Consider the following 12,724-nt stretch of genomic DNA (forward strand, 5'->3'; position numbering starts at 1 on the left):
GATGGCCTTTTATCTAACGGGCTTAGGGATTAGTTCTCAATAGTCCTACATGATCCATTCTCCCAGGCCTTGCATCTCGTCTTTCGAGTGGAATAAATTTATTGCTTACTGCCTAAGGCACTCTGATCAAGGAATGTTGACGGGGGGGGGGCAATTTTTAATAGGCAAGAATGCTCCCTTAGAAGTTTTGGTTTGACTCTCCCCACTTTACAATCTTATGTCACATTTTCTTGTGATGGGAAGAAAGTAAATGCAACGATTCATGGCATTTATGGCCAAAGAGTCATGACGTATACTTCTGTAACATACTTTTGTTAATACACTTTTTGTTAATTATACCACTGTGTTTCTGTCTTGCTTATTTCTGGCCTGCAAGGTCACAATGGTATATATATATATATATATATATATATAAAAACGAATACCAATCATGTTTTATGATTAAAAAAGGTATTAATAAGTGCTTATAAGATTGCAATTAAAAATTTTTTCTTCTTTTAAACTTTTTTAGTTCCTCCATCAAGACCGATTGGTCCACTTGTGGTAAAGGATGTTCAACGTACCTCCATGAAACTGTCTTGGAAGGCATCTGATGATGATGGTGGTAGTCCAATTACTGGCTACATTGTAGAGAAAAAGCCTTCAACCAGCCGATATTGGTCTAAAATTGAAAAGGTTTCTCCAACCACATTGAACTTGCACGTAGTAGGACTTGAAGAGAAAACGGAATACTTCTTTAGAGTCATTGCTGAAAACAAAGCTGGAGAAAGTGAATCTCTTGAAACTAGAGATGCAACATTATCAAAGAGTCCATTCGGTGAGTATCTGTTTTATTCCTTGCAAATTAATTCCATCTTATTTTTTGATAAATCTATTAGAATACACGTCCCATGATGAGTAAAATTAATTCCACAAACATAACAGTTTTGCACCACTTTTATGTCCCTATTATGGAGATTAAAATAGAGATATTTATGTTACTAAATCTTATTTCTAGAATCCTAATTCTAATTTTAATCAAAGTTCATTACATGATTTTGATTCTAGAGAATGTCTGAAACTGAAAAGCTAAATTTAAGAAAAAACTGAAATTCAAGGATTCTTGCTTAATTGGTGTCTAATGACTATGGATTGAATTTCATGCAAATCTAAAATATCTGAAATTTCAAATGGAAGGTTTTGCCCATATTATGCCCCCTAAAAAAACTTTTAAAATATTAAAAAAAAATGAAATTTAGCGAATATTTATAATTGATGCCTAATATCTATTGTCAAAAATTCACAAAAATTGGAGCAATCTAAATTTTCACAAAGGACTCCTATCCCCTTTTTATTACATAAAACTAAATTAAACTAAATATAGCCCACATTACTCACATTTAGACCTAGCAGTTATGCTTCAAAATTCATAATGATCTATTTGTTAGTTTAGGAGTGAATCCTATGCATAGAAATATATAATACACGTACCTAACTTTATATAAATAGATATTTTATAAAGATAGTTTATTAAAATTATACATTTGAAAGTATATCTTGAATTATTTGTTTTGATATAGTTTTTCGCTTTAATAAAAATATCCAACAGCAAAGAGTTATTATTTTTGGCAATAAATATAACGTAAATATATTTTTCCCATGCAAATTTGTCTTTGGTGTTAATAATATAAATGCTGCTTAAATGTTTTATTTTTAGGTGTGCCTACACGTCCAGTTGGGCCATTGGATGTGACTAATGTCACCAATAACTCTGCAGACTTGAGCTGGAAGCCACCAGAAAATAATGGCGGAAGTCCAATCACTGGCTATAATGTTGAATACAAAATAGCATCTAGGACATACTGGAATAATGCTGGCAATTGTAAAGCTGGCACTACGACTTTCACTGTGATCAGGTTGATGGAAGACACGGATTATTATTTCCGTGTTATGGCCATTAATGCAGAAGGGGAAAGTCCTCCTCTCGAAGCACTGGAAACAACAAGACCAGTCAAGAAAATTGGTGAGTTCATTTTTTTTTATTATTGAAAACTTAGTAAATGGTTGCATATTAATGAAAGTAGTTGACAGATCTGATGAATTTCAAACCAAATTCAGTCTGATGCTTATCATAAAAAATATCTTCGATGCAACTTACTCATCTGTTTTTCTGAACAAATCCCAAACTGCACCATCCGGCAAGATGCAACATCAGCAGCATCAGAGAGACTCTTCTGAAGAGGCAACTTTGTTGATTTGGTTACATTCTTCAATGTCATGACAAAGAATTCATCCACAAGTTGGTAAGTCCAATTGTACTCACTGGCTGCAGGAAGCAAAGAGGCAGCCAACTGAAGATATAGATTAGGACAGTGAAGACATGAATGGAGCTGATAGCTGTCCCCTATGATTTTGGTAGTGCTAAAACCGGGAATGGTTGAAGTGTGTCGAGGACTCAGGTGTCGATCGGCATGGGAGAACCATCTTAATGTAGAATGCGATGATCTCATTTAGAGTCAACTCAACCCCCCAGCCCTTACGTCTCAGTGGAAATATGCCTTGTTTGGCAGAAATAAAAGTAAAAAAGTTTTTAAACGAACAGTTTAAAATTAATTTTATTAAGTTATCAATTACTTTTTAGATTTCATTCAAGTCACATTCAGACGTGCATAATTTTCTACTTTTAGAACATATATGATTCATATTGAGTTTTGTGTTTTAACCAAGTTATTGCAATTTCACTTTTAGTTTAATTAACTTGATTAGGAACTACATAATAATAATAACAATTATAATAATAATAATAATAATAATAATAATACTGATAATAATAATAATAATAATAATAATAATAATAATTATAATAATACTGATAATAATAATAGTGTAATGAATAGAATTTAATTTCATTTTGTTTAAATCATGACGATACTTATGCCAGACTGGCAAACATGTGACTGGGGTTCACGACTAAAGGTGAACATGAAAAGGCCAAAATTAGTTTAACATTTTTCATAAAGAATAATTATCTGATTTTTTATTCATTGAGATCACCCATTGGTATTTTTTATTGCAATTTCCAGCTGACTACAAGATGGTCTTTTTCAAGTCCAATGTAAACAAATTTTTGTTGAGCCGTCTTTTTAAATAATCAAATTCTGCCCAATCACCACCATCATTACCAATCATCATCATGTTGTCTGATCATCCAGGTGATACTTGAATAGTTTTTAAACCTTGATAAGTGGTGACATTTTAGTAAAAACAAAACTGATTTAATTATGTAATAACTTTATGTTCTTTCCCTTCATTTTCGTAGCGGTTCCTGGAGCACCAATTTACTTCCGTGCTACAAAGGTTGGAGCAGATTTTGCCATTTTGGAATGGAAACCTCCCACTTATGATGGCGGATCTCGAATAACAAATTACATTATCCAGAAACGTGAAGACCTGCAAGACACTCGTGCGAAGGTTATGTCCGTCAACGGTCAGACATTAAGTGCCACGGTCACAGGACTCCGAACAAACATTGATTATTATTTCTCAGTTTGTGCCGAAAATAAAGTTGGCTTAAGTAATCCATGTGATGCGGAATATGCAGTTTCTCCCATGAAACCACTTGGTAAGTAGCATTCACATGAACTATTTAGCATTCACATGAACTATTTTGCATTCACATGAACTATTTTGCATTCAATTTTCTGTAAAATAAGATGCTAGAGCAATTCATATTTGTACGTATGTTAACACCTTTTATATATTAAAAATAAATCATTCGATGTTGGTTGGTAGTTTATCTGATGTTGCTACAAAATTCTGGCTTTACTCATTTTAAAATGAATTGTTCCAAAATCTAATTAGATAAAACCACAATTTAGTGGCATAAGTATAAAAAAACTCCTTCATTCAGTCCCAAAAAGACAATTGATACCCATTGTAAGGGTGGCTGCACGTGTAATTGTGAGGCAAGGGTTGCATAATCCTCAACCACACCTTTCCTGAATCGGCGCTGCTTGAGTCCAGTGGCAAGAAGTTCACAACGACTGGAAACAATGCCGAGATAAGCAAAGAGTACATACAGCACCTGGAATTCCCAAATGGTCACCCATTTTAGTACTGACCAGGCTCAATCTTGCTTAACTTCGGTGATTTTATGGGAATCGGTGTGTCAACGTGATTATGCCATGACATTAGCATGAGACAATGAAAAAGTGTGTACACACAAGAAATATTATTTTATCTTGCTGTTTTTGTATAATATTAATAAACAAGAAACCATTTTGAGTGAAAATCTATGTTACACTCCTTTATGCCTAGCTGTTGTGTTCCAAAATTCATAATGATCCGTTAATTAGTTTGCATGTACAAGTATATAAACATATACACATACCTAAATTTATATAAATAGAGATTAACACTTTAAACTCCATCTTCTACTTAATGCCTTTCTTAATTTTCTTGTATTTTTAAAACTTGTAAATACAAAAAAGAAAATTGTGTTCCTGATATATATTACCATGGTTCTAATTGTTTTTCAGAAAAACCATCCAAGCCCCGAGGACCTATCAAAGTCTTTGACATACAAAAGACATCCATTTCAATTGCTTGGAAACATCCAGAGGATGATGGAGGATGTCCACTGACTGGATTTATCATTGAGAAGAAAGAAGCACACAGACAATATTGGAATACAGTTGAACAAGTCGCTCCAGCTATTACAAGCTACTGTGTTCAGAATCTTACACAGAATACAGAATATGACTTTAGGGTTACTGCTGTGAATAAAATTGGTCATAGTGACCCACTCGTGACGGACGGATGCACCATGGCAAAAAGCCCATTCGGTACGTTTTATGACTCTTATTTGTTCTTTTAATGTTTTCAGATGTTCTGTGCTTGGCAACAACATGCACTTTCCACCAGATTAATTAGCTCTAATCTTGTTGGCGACATCTTCCAGATACATTTGTTTTAATTGCTATTGGAGCACAGGGTAAATAAATGGCCTTAGATTAACATTACTAGAGATGACTGAATATGAGTTAGTCATATTTCACATGAAAAACCTAAAGAATTTTACAAGGCATTTCGTTGACAAATAGAATTAAATTATAGAGAGCAAAGGTCATTATTGTTATCAATAAAGATTTTCAAAAACACCGTTTTTCATGTTCAAGATTAAATTTTAAATCGGCAAAATTTTTGCACAGATCTAATACATGTAATACATAATATTAAATTAAATTATATTCTGTATATTTTAATCACTTTTAATGTTTTAACTTTGCAGGTGTTCCAGGACGTCCGAAAGGTCCACTGGAAGTTGTTAAAGTCTCCTATAACTTTGTTGATATTGAATGGAAAGCCCCTGAGGTTGATGGAGGAACTCCAATTCTGAAATATATTGTTGAGTACAAATCTGCTTCACGTTTGGCTTGGTTAAAAAATTGCGAAGTTGATCCACATGTTTTTATTTCGAGAGTTGATGGATTGGTTGAAGGCACTGAATACTATTTCCGTGTCATTGCTGTCAACAAGGAAGGAGAAAGTCCTCCTTTGGAAACAACTGATACCACTAAGCCAACCAGGGAAATACGTAAGTTTTCCACTAAGTTTCTAAAATAATATATGAAAAACGTTTTATCTTTCAATCACATCTACTAAATGGCAATAAGAAAAATATAACATTGTTTTATTTCTATCTATCTTTCTCTCTCTCTCTCTCTCTCTCTCTATATATATATATATATATATATATATATATACATATATATATATATATATATATATATATATATATATATATATAAATTACGGCACATCCAAACATACTGTCAAAAACCTATGAAAAAAAAAGTTTACAGTTCGAACCCAGCAAACATAAATAAACCAGATAATTACCTCGTCTGATGACGGTTATTGAATCAGTTGAAAGTACATGCAATAAAAAAAGAGTTAAAGATGGAACAAAACCCCCTACGGAGTCTGCATACGACGATTCGAATTCGACAGAAATACACGTTGGGTCATTTGAAAGATCGAATAAATACAAATGACTAATCAAGCAAAAACATTCAGTGCTATTCAGTAATGTTTGTTGTAAATGAAAATATGCTGCTTAAATACCCGCACATACAATCTATAAAAGTGAAAGTGTCTGTGTGTGTCTGTCTGTGTACATTTCCCTACGCAATAACTCTGTCAATTTTCAGTCTGTAGACTCGAAATTTGATATACAGGGTAGTGAGACTTGAGAAAATCTTTGTAATCCCTTTTCGGCCATAAATTTGGCTGTTAAGGGGTCAAAGTTCAACGATTTAACCTTTGAGAACTCTACCAAACTCCTCCGCCAATTTTGGGTATAAACAATTGAAATTTTAGATACAGATTCCTTGGACATGTATCTAACTTAATAACTTGATTTGAGCCAAAAACAATAAATGTTAAGGGGTCATAATAGGGTCAAAATTTTTTAAAAAATTGACCTCTGCGGTCTCTACCAAATTACTCAGACACTTTCTGGTCTAAACATTTGAAATTTTACGTAAAGGGTATTCAGAGATAGGGCAAACTTTTTAATCGGTTTGGGTCGAAAATATGACCTACCAATATATAAATGTATGTATGTATGTATGTTTGCATGTGTGCTTAAATCTTTCGACAGAGGCGACAGATTTTCACAAGTTCAGTATTGTTTTATAAGCTCGACCCTTCAGACAACAAATACCAAAAGTTGGTTAAAAACATTAATTTCTTCACCCTCAACTGGGCACTTTTCTACAGGGAGGCGTTGCTTTTTTCGCCGATATTTTCGAAAGTCATCCCCTCTTTTCGATTGTCTAGCTTTAATTTAAACCTACGTCACTTCCGGTTTGGCGGTGGTCGTAACAGCAAAGACGTCAGGTTTTTTTTCGCGTTCTTTTCCTCCTTCGCAGTACGGGTTCGAGCCTGCCTTCCTACTACCACTTTTTTTTTTTTTTTGCTCAACACACACCTCTAAACACCCAGGCAACGCCGGGCTGAAATGCTAGTATATATATATATATATATATATATATATATATATATATATATATATATATATATATATAGTGGAATCTCTAGATGGGAAACTCTGCTTACGAAACGTGATGTGAAAATTTTTTGTCCTTGCAAAAAATTTTCAGGATATGAAAGATATCATTAGTAAAAAGACTATTTTTCAAGCACCTATTTCTTCGAATTTTTTTTTTTTTTTTTTTTTTGCATCGGGGTTTTATTCGATTTGATTTTTATTTAGTAATTTTCTAGAAATATTTGTGTTGATATTTATCTGGAAAAGACTTTTTTCTTGAATTTAATTTTTCTACTTACTCCCCATCGATTAAAATTATTTTAAAAAATTGAGATAAATTAATGTGTGCATTACAATTTTAACCACATTTGAAGAACATAGATTGAAGAATGATTTTCTGCTTTAATTTTTATCGTATTCTCTCTGAAATGTTTGTAAGGGGTGGAGGAATTTGTAGTTATTTTTATTAGAAATCGCAAATTAGCTGTAAGAAAGTAAATAATCCATTTAATTTATAATCCCTTTTCTTTCAAGCGCCTGTGTGCCCATAGATTGGATTGAGCAACGATTAAAATAATGATTAAAATATTATGTTATATATCTCAGTCGTCTTTTATTAAATAGAATTTTATATCTGGATGTCAAAGGAAATAAAAAGAATAGATAGCAATTTAGGTTAGGTACTATTTGGCTCTTATTTTATTTTAGTTTTACGCTTATAAAATTTAATGAGTGTTTTCATAGGACTTAGAACCGATTAGACGATCTATGTGTAAAACGTTTTTCAGCATATGAAAGTCAAGCTGGAACCAATTAATTTCGTATCTAGTGATTAAATAATATATATATATATATATATATATATATATATATATAGTGTAATCAGTTGATGGAAAATTATAAGCACATAAATGGGTAAATAGATAAAAGTAATAATGAATAAACAGATAAACGTGCAATATATATGATAAAAGGTTAGTATCTGGAGATATTGAATGTGTATGTTACAAACTAGTTGAAATAATGACACAAACACGTCTTTTAATCTAACCGATAATTTGGTTGTTAATGCTGCTTTAATTTCACATAATTTATTACATGAAAATATTTTATTTTCAGTTCCTCCCGGTCCACCAGTTGATTTGCGTACAACTAAAATTGGCAGCAACTTTGCCTACCTTGAATGGAGACCACCTCGAGATAATGGCGGCAGTAAAATCCTCAAATACATCGTCCAAAAGAAGAAAGAAAAGAAGGATGATTGGTCAACAGTGATGAAAGTGGATGGCTCAGAAACAGCTTGGCAGGTAACAGAACTCAAGGAAGGTGTCCCCATCTACTTGAGCGTGACTGCAGAAAACAAAGCTGGCCCAGGCAAACCTTGTGAACTTGCTGATGCTGTCGTACCTACTCGAGAAATGAGTAAGTGTAGAATTGAATTATTGAATTCATTTTCTGTTAATATTTTCAGGTTCTTATGAAATCCGTGGTTTCTTTAAGATTGCTTTCATTCTGTACACATGAATTTTAACACAGAATCAATCATTTAATTATTCAGCAATTGTGTATCAAATAAAAATCTTCATCTTCTTTTTAACTTTATCTGTGCATGTAACAAAATCATCTCAATATTGCCCCGGCATAAACAGTTTCAATAGGAAACTAACCAAACATTTCCTAAACAAATTCTTCCCACTCATCATTTAAACCAATTCCTAAAGTGTATTTTAATAACCTATGCGTACATTTCATCCTTGTTTTAAAACATAGCAGTTATTCCAAAGAAACTACTTTCATATACGTAGTCTCACAAAGAAGGTAGCAAATTCTTTCACTCTCTATTCATCAAGTACTCTTATTCTCCTCACATCATTATGTTTCATCCTTAACAGGTATAATTAATTTTAGGTGGCTGTTTATTATTTCATTAGTAATACAAAAAACTTTTATGAAATACATTAAAATAGAAATATTATAAACATTTTTGGATGTCTTTGAAACATATGAACGTTTCCTACTTTTTTATGCATTCCTTTGCATTATCGTTGTTCTCTGCAAGATCATTCAAGCTGCACTTGTTGAACAGTAGAGGGTAGACAAGGTATTGTTACATCATATGGTCCTTCTCGCCACATTCACAGATGGTTGAGTCAGTTTTGTAGTCCCATCTGAGCATAACAACTTTGGCTGCCTCATTTCTACTAGAATCACAATGTTTCTGGGCCAGGAGTGAGAATCTCAGAAGGGGCTGTGTAGCCATGTTATTAAAAATGGGGCTATTCTCTAATCATCTGGTTCACATCTGTAGTGTGCTTTCTTACAGAGATGTTAAATGCTCGACATGTCTGAGAATATTTCTCTTTGACTTCAGTCCTTGGGCCATTGTTTCATTGGATGGTTCACATCCATGAAGGAGATGGCGTTCATCTCTGTTAGCTCTTGTATAGATTTTTGGGGGAAGACTATGGAAGTGGTTACAAATTTCTACATTACCTTCTATGTGTCTAATATATATATATGCTCTCATCTTTGATTGACGCATGAGAACAGAAAACTTCAAATATGTACCATATGTTAATGAAATTTAAACCATACTTATATAAGATACTAATTCAGAGAGTTTTTCGAGACTTCAACTTCTTCTGACTATATTTTGAGATGAAACAGAAAGAGGAAAACAGTAAAAAAAAAGAAAAAGAAAGTAATATAATGTTATGAGCATAGCGAAAAAGTACATATTAGTGATCCTCATTCAATCCCGAGCAACGTTGTGTCTTCCTGCTAGTGTAACGTTACATGTTAACATGTAGACTCTGTCGCAAGGAAACAGAAGAAAGGAAGAGGAAAGAAATTCAACTTGCTCTTTCAGTTAAAAAAAAAAGACCTTTATTCGTGCTTCTTCAGCCATGTGTGACTTCACGGCTCTACTGTGATGTTATATATGTGTCTTTAACACATGCTTTTCCGAACCCGTTTCTCCATCCATGTGTGTCCTTTTGTCTCAGCTGTGACGTCACATCACGCAGCCGACTTGGTCATTTGCATATGTTAGCTGTTATACTTTGTTGCTGCTGCTGCTTAGAGCACTAGCGGTTCTGTTGTAAATAAAATAAGATGAATTTATATTTATATCAAATTTTATAAAGCAGTTACTGAAAATGATTAGAAAAATGTCTCCATTATGCTATATAATATTTTATCTAAATATTGTTTTTATTTGAACTTTCAGGCGTTCCTTCCAGTCCAATGGGACCTCTTGAGATTGTTGATGTACAACGAAAATCTATTACTATTAAATGGAAACCTCCACAAGATGATGGTGGTTCGTCTATTATTGGCTACATTGTAGAGAAAAAGCACCCAGAATCAATCGTGTGGAGCAGAGTGGATAGAGTCACCGCAAACACATTCAAGCATTGTTGTACCAAGCTTTATGAAAAGACAGAATATCTTTTCAGGGTGATGGCGATCAACAGTGTTGGTGAGAGTAAACCTTTGGAATCAGAAGGTGCAACTTTAGCTCGAAGTCCATTTGGTAAGTGATAATAGATCTCCTCTGGCAATTGCGTTACAATTTCCAACAGATAAATTATGGGTAAAAAACAAATAGTAAACAAATAACTTTTACCAAACGCAAGAAAAGATAATCTTCTATCAATATACGTTGCTTTTAAGTTTTAGCAATGTTTAAAGTCTTTGTTTTATCTGATTTCCTATCAGTATTTACAAAGCTTTGAAAAATGAAATTCAAGATGGCTGCCATTTTTTATTTCAACGTCGTATGTTTAACAACTGAAAAGTCAAAAATTAAACAAAAACACAACTAATAACTGTCGCCAAGCGATCAAATATTTAATTTTCGACAGATTCATATTTTTTACTTACTGAAACTCTTTTGAAGCTCTTCTTTATTTCAACATATACTAAAAACATACGAATGATCCAACGTGAGCAAAAGTCAACATTTAGAGATGAATTATGATTTTTTTTAAAATGAATGCAATATAGGCGATATCTTACTGTTTATTATGAGTGTAAATTTTCCGTCAACAACAAAGGAAAATAAATAATGCTCTGCCATTGTTTGCACTTATATTTATATAAAAATAATGTCTCAATCGGTGAAGAAAACATCTAAAAAATCCGTATAATTATAGTACAGAAAGAAGAAAGGAAAACAAAGAAAGAAAATGTCTCGTTATGGAAATATAATTCATGTCAAACGTTGAAGGATGGCAGTTTTTTAATTACTAACTTGTGTATGTTATGATGTTATGGTATATATATATATATATATATATATATATATATATATGCATTATTTTATTATAGTGCGAGGTATTATATATATATATATATATATACATATATATATATATATATATATATATATATATATATATATATATATATATATATATATATATATATATATATGCATTATTTTATTATAGTGCGAGGTATTATATTGTTTTTTTTTTATGGATAACTACGAGATAGCCAGAAAGTGATATATTTTTTACATTTTTTACTCTCTGATTATTTTTATCAAGGTGAAAAGCCACTGATATATTGTATATGATTAATTAAATATTAGATATTACTGATTAATTAAATGGGCTGATGGTCAGCTAAAAAAATGAAGAATATTATGGAAGTACGAAAATTGATCAATGGTATGAATTATGGTTGATTACTAAGTAGGGCTATGACAACAGCATATTCTTTTCTTTGTTTTGATTCTCAGGTATATATCCATTGATATCTTATATGTTTTTATGTAGAGTGATGTGATGTGATCCTCGGTTGATTAATTGTGTCTAACTGTGTCGGATATATACTCGAGAGTCAAAACAATGAAAAGAATATAATGTTGTAATAAGCCCTACTAATAACTCTGTTTATGAAAAACAAAATTTTTATTTTGTCATATTATTGACTAAATTTATGAATTTTTCTTTATTTCTTCATTGACATAATATCATTGGTGATTTTGGTTAAAAAGAAACTTAAGATTTGAAAATGTTTCATTGTTACTATTTCTCATTTCTTTTCATTTTATTTTTAATTTCAGATGTTCCATCGCCACCAATTGGTCCTTTGGTTATTACAAATGTGACTGACCGATCGGCTGATTTGAAATGGAAGCCATCCGAAAACGATGGCGGTACACCAATTACAAACTATTTGATTGAATTTAGATCTATGGCGAGGACAACATGGTCGAAAGCAGGCACAGTTGATGCTTCGGTTACCACATTCACTACCAAGGACCTAACAGCAGGAACTGAGTATTACTTCCGTGTCATAGCAGTCAACGCTGAAGGACATAGCCGTCCTCTTGAAGCCACCAGTACCATCAAACCAATGAAAGAACTATGTAAGAATGATATCAGTTTTTTTTATTGTCTTTAATTTTTTTCCTGAACTATATAAATACTATATATATATATATATATATATATATATATATATATATATATATATATATAATATATATATATATATTTAAGAACGATATAGAGTTGATCAGGGATTTTTTTTTCTCTCCGGTCATAGCTGATGGAATTAGAACCATTTTGAAGAACGCCTCTGTCCTAACAAAAAAGGAAACAAGACAATTAAAAATAAAAAGAAAGCAACTATGAAATCACCCATTTGTCAATCAAATCGGTTGATTGCTTGCTTTAA

The 12,724-nt window shown here is 32.2% G+C and overlaps 1 protein-coding gene across 12 annotated transcripts in view; it reads left to right on the forward strand.

Moving 5' to 3' along the window:
• Positions 1–12,724, forward strand: part of LOC145241637 (titin-like) — a 698,616-nt gene that overhangs the window by 535,974 nt on the left and 149,918 nt on the right. For all 12 annotated transcript variants that reach the window (XM_080104717.1, XM_080104725.1, XM_080104729.1 and 9 more), the window contains 8 exons: positions 512–817; positions 1,697–2,002; positions 3,299–3,601; positions 4,518–4,823; positions 5,270–5,575; positions 8,153–8,455; positions 10,263–10,568; positions 12,108–12,413. In XM_080104717.1, coding sequence (XP_079960843.1) covers positions 512–817; positions 1,697–2,002; positions 3,299–3,601; positions 4,518–4,823; positions 5,270–5,575; positions 8,153–8,455; positions 10,263–10,568; positions 12,108–12,413 — 2,442 coding nt within the window. The remainder of the gene's footprint in view (positions 1–511; positions 818–1,696; positions 2,003–3,298; positions 3,602–4,517; positions 4,824–5,269; positions 5,576–8,152; positions 8,456–10,262; positions 10,569–12,107; positions 12,414–12,724) is intronic.

Source organism: Euprymna scolopes, chromosome 20 (assembly GCF_053919585.1).
Source record: "Euprymna scolopes isolate OS-2025 chromosome 20, ASM5391958v1, whole genome shotgun sequence".
NCBI lineage: Eukaryota > Metazoa > Mollusca > Cephalopoda > Sepiida > Sepiolidae > Euprymna > Euprymna scolopes.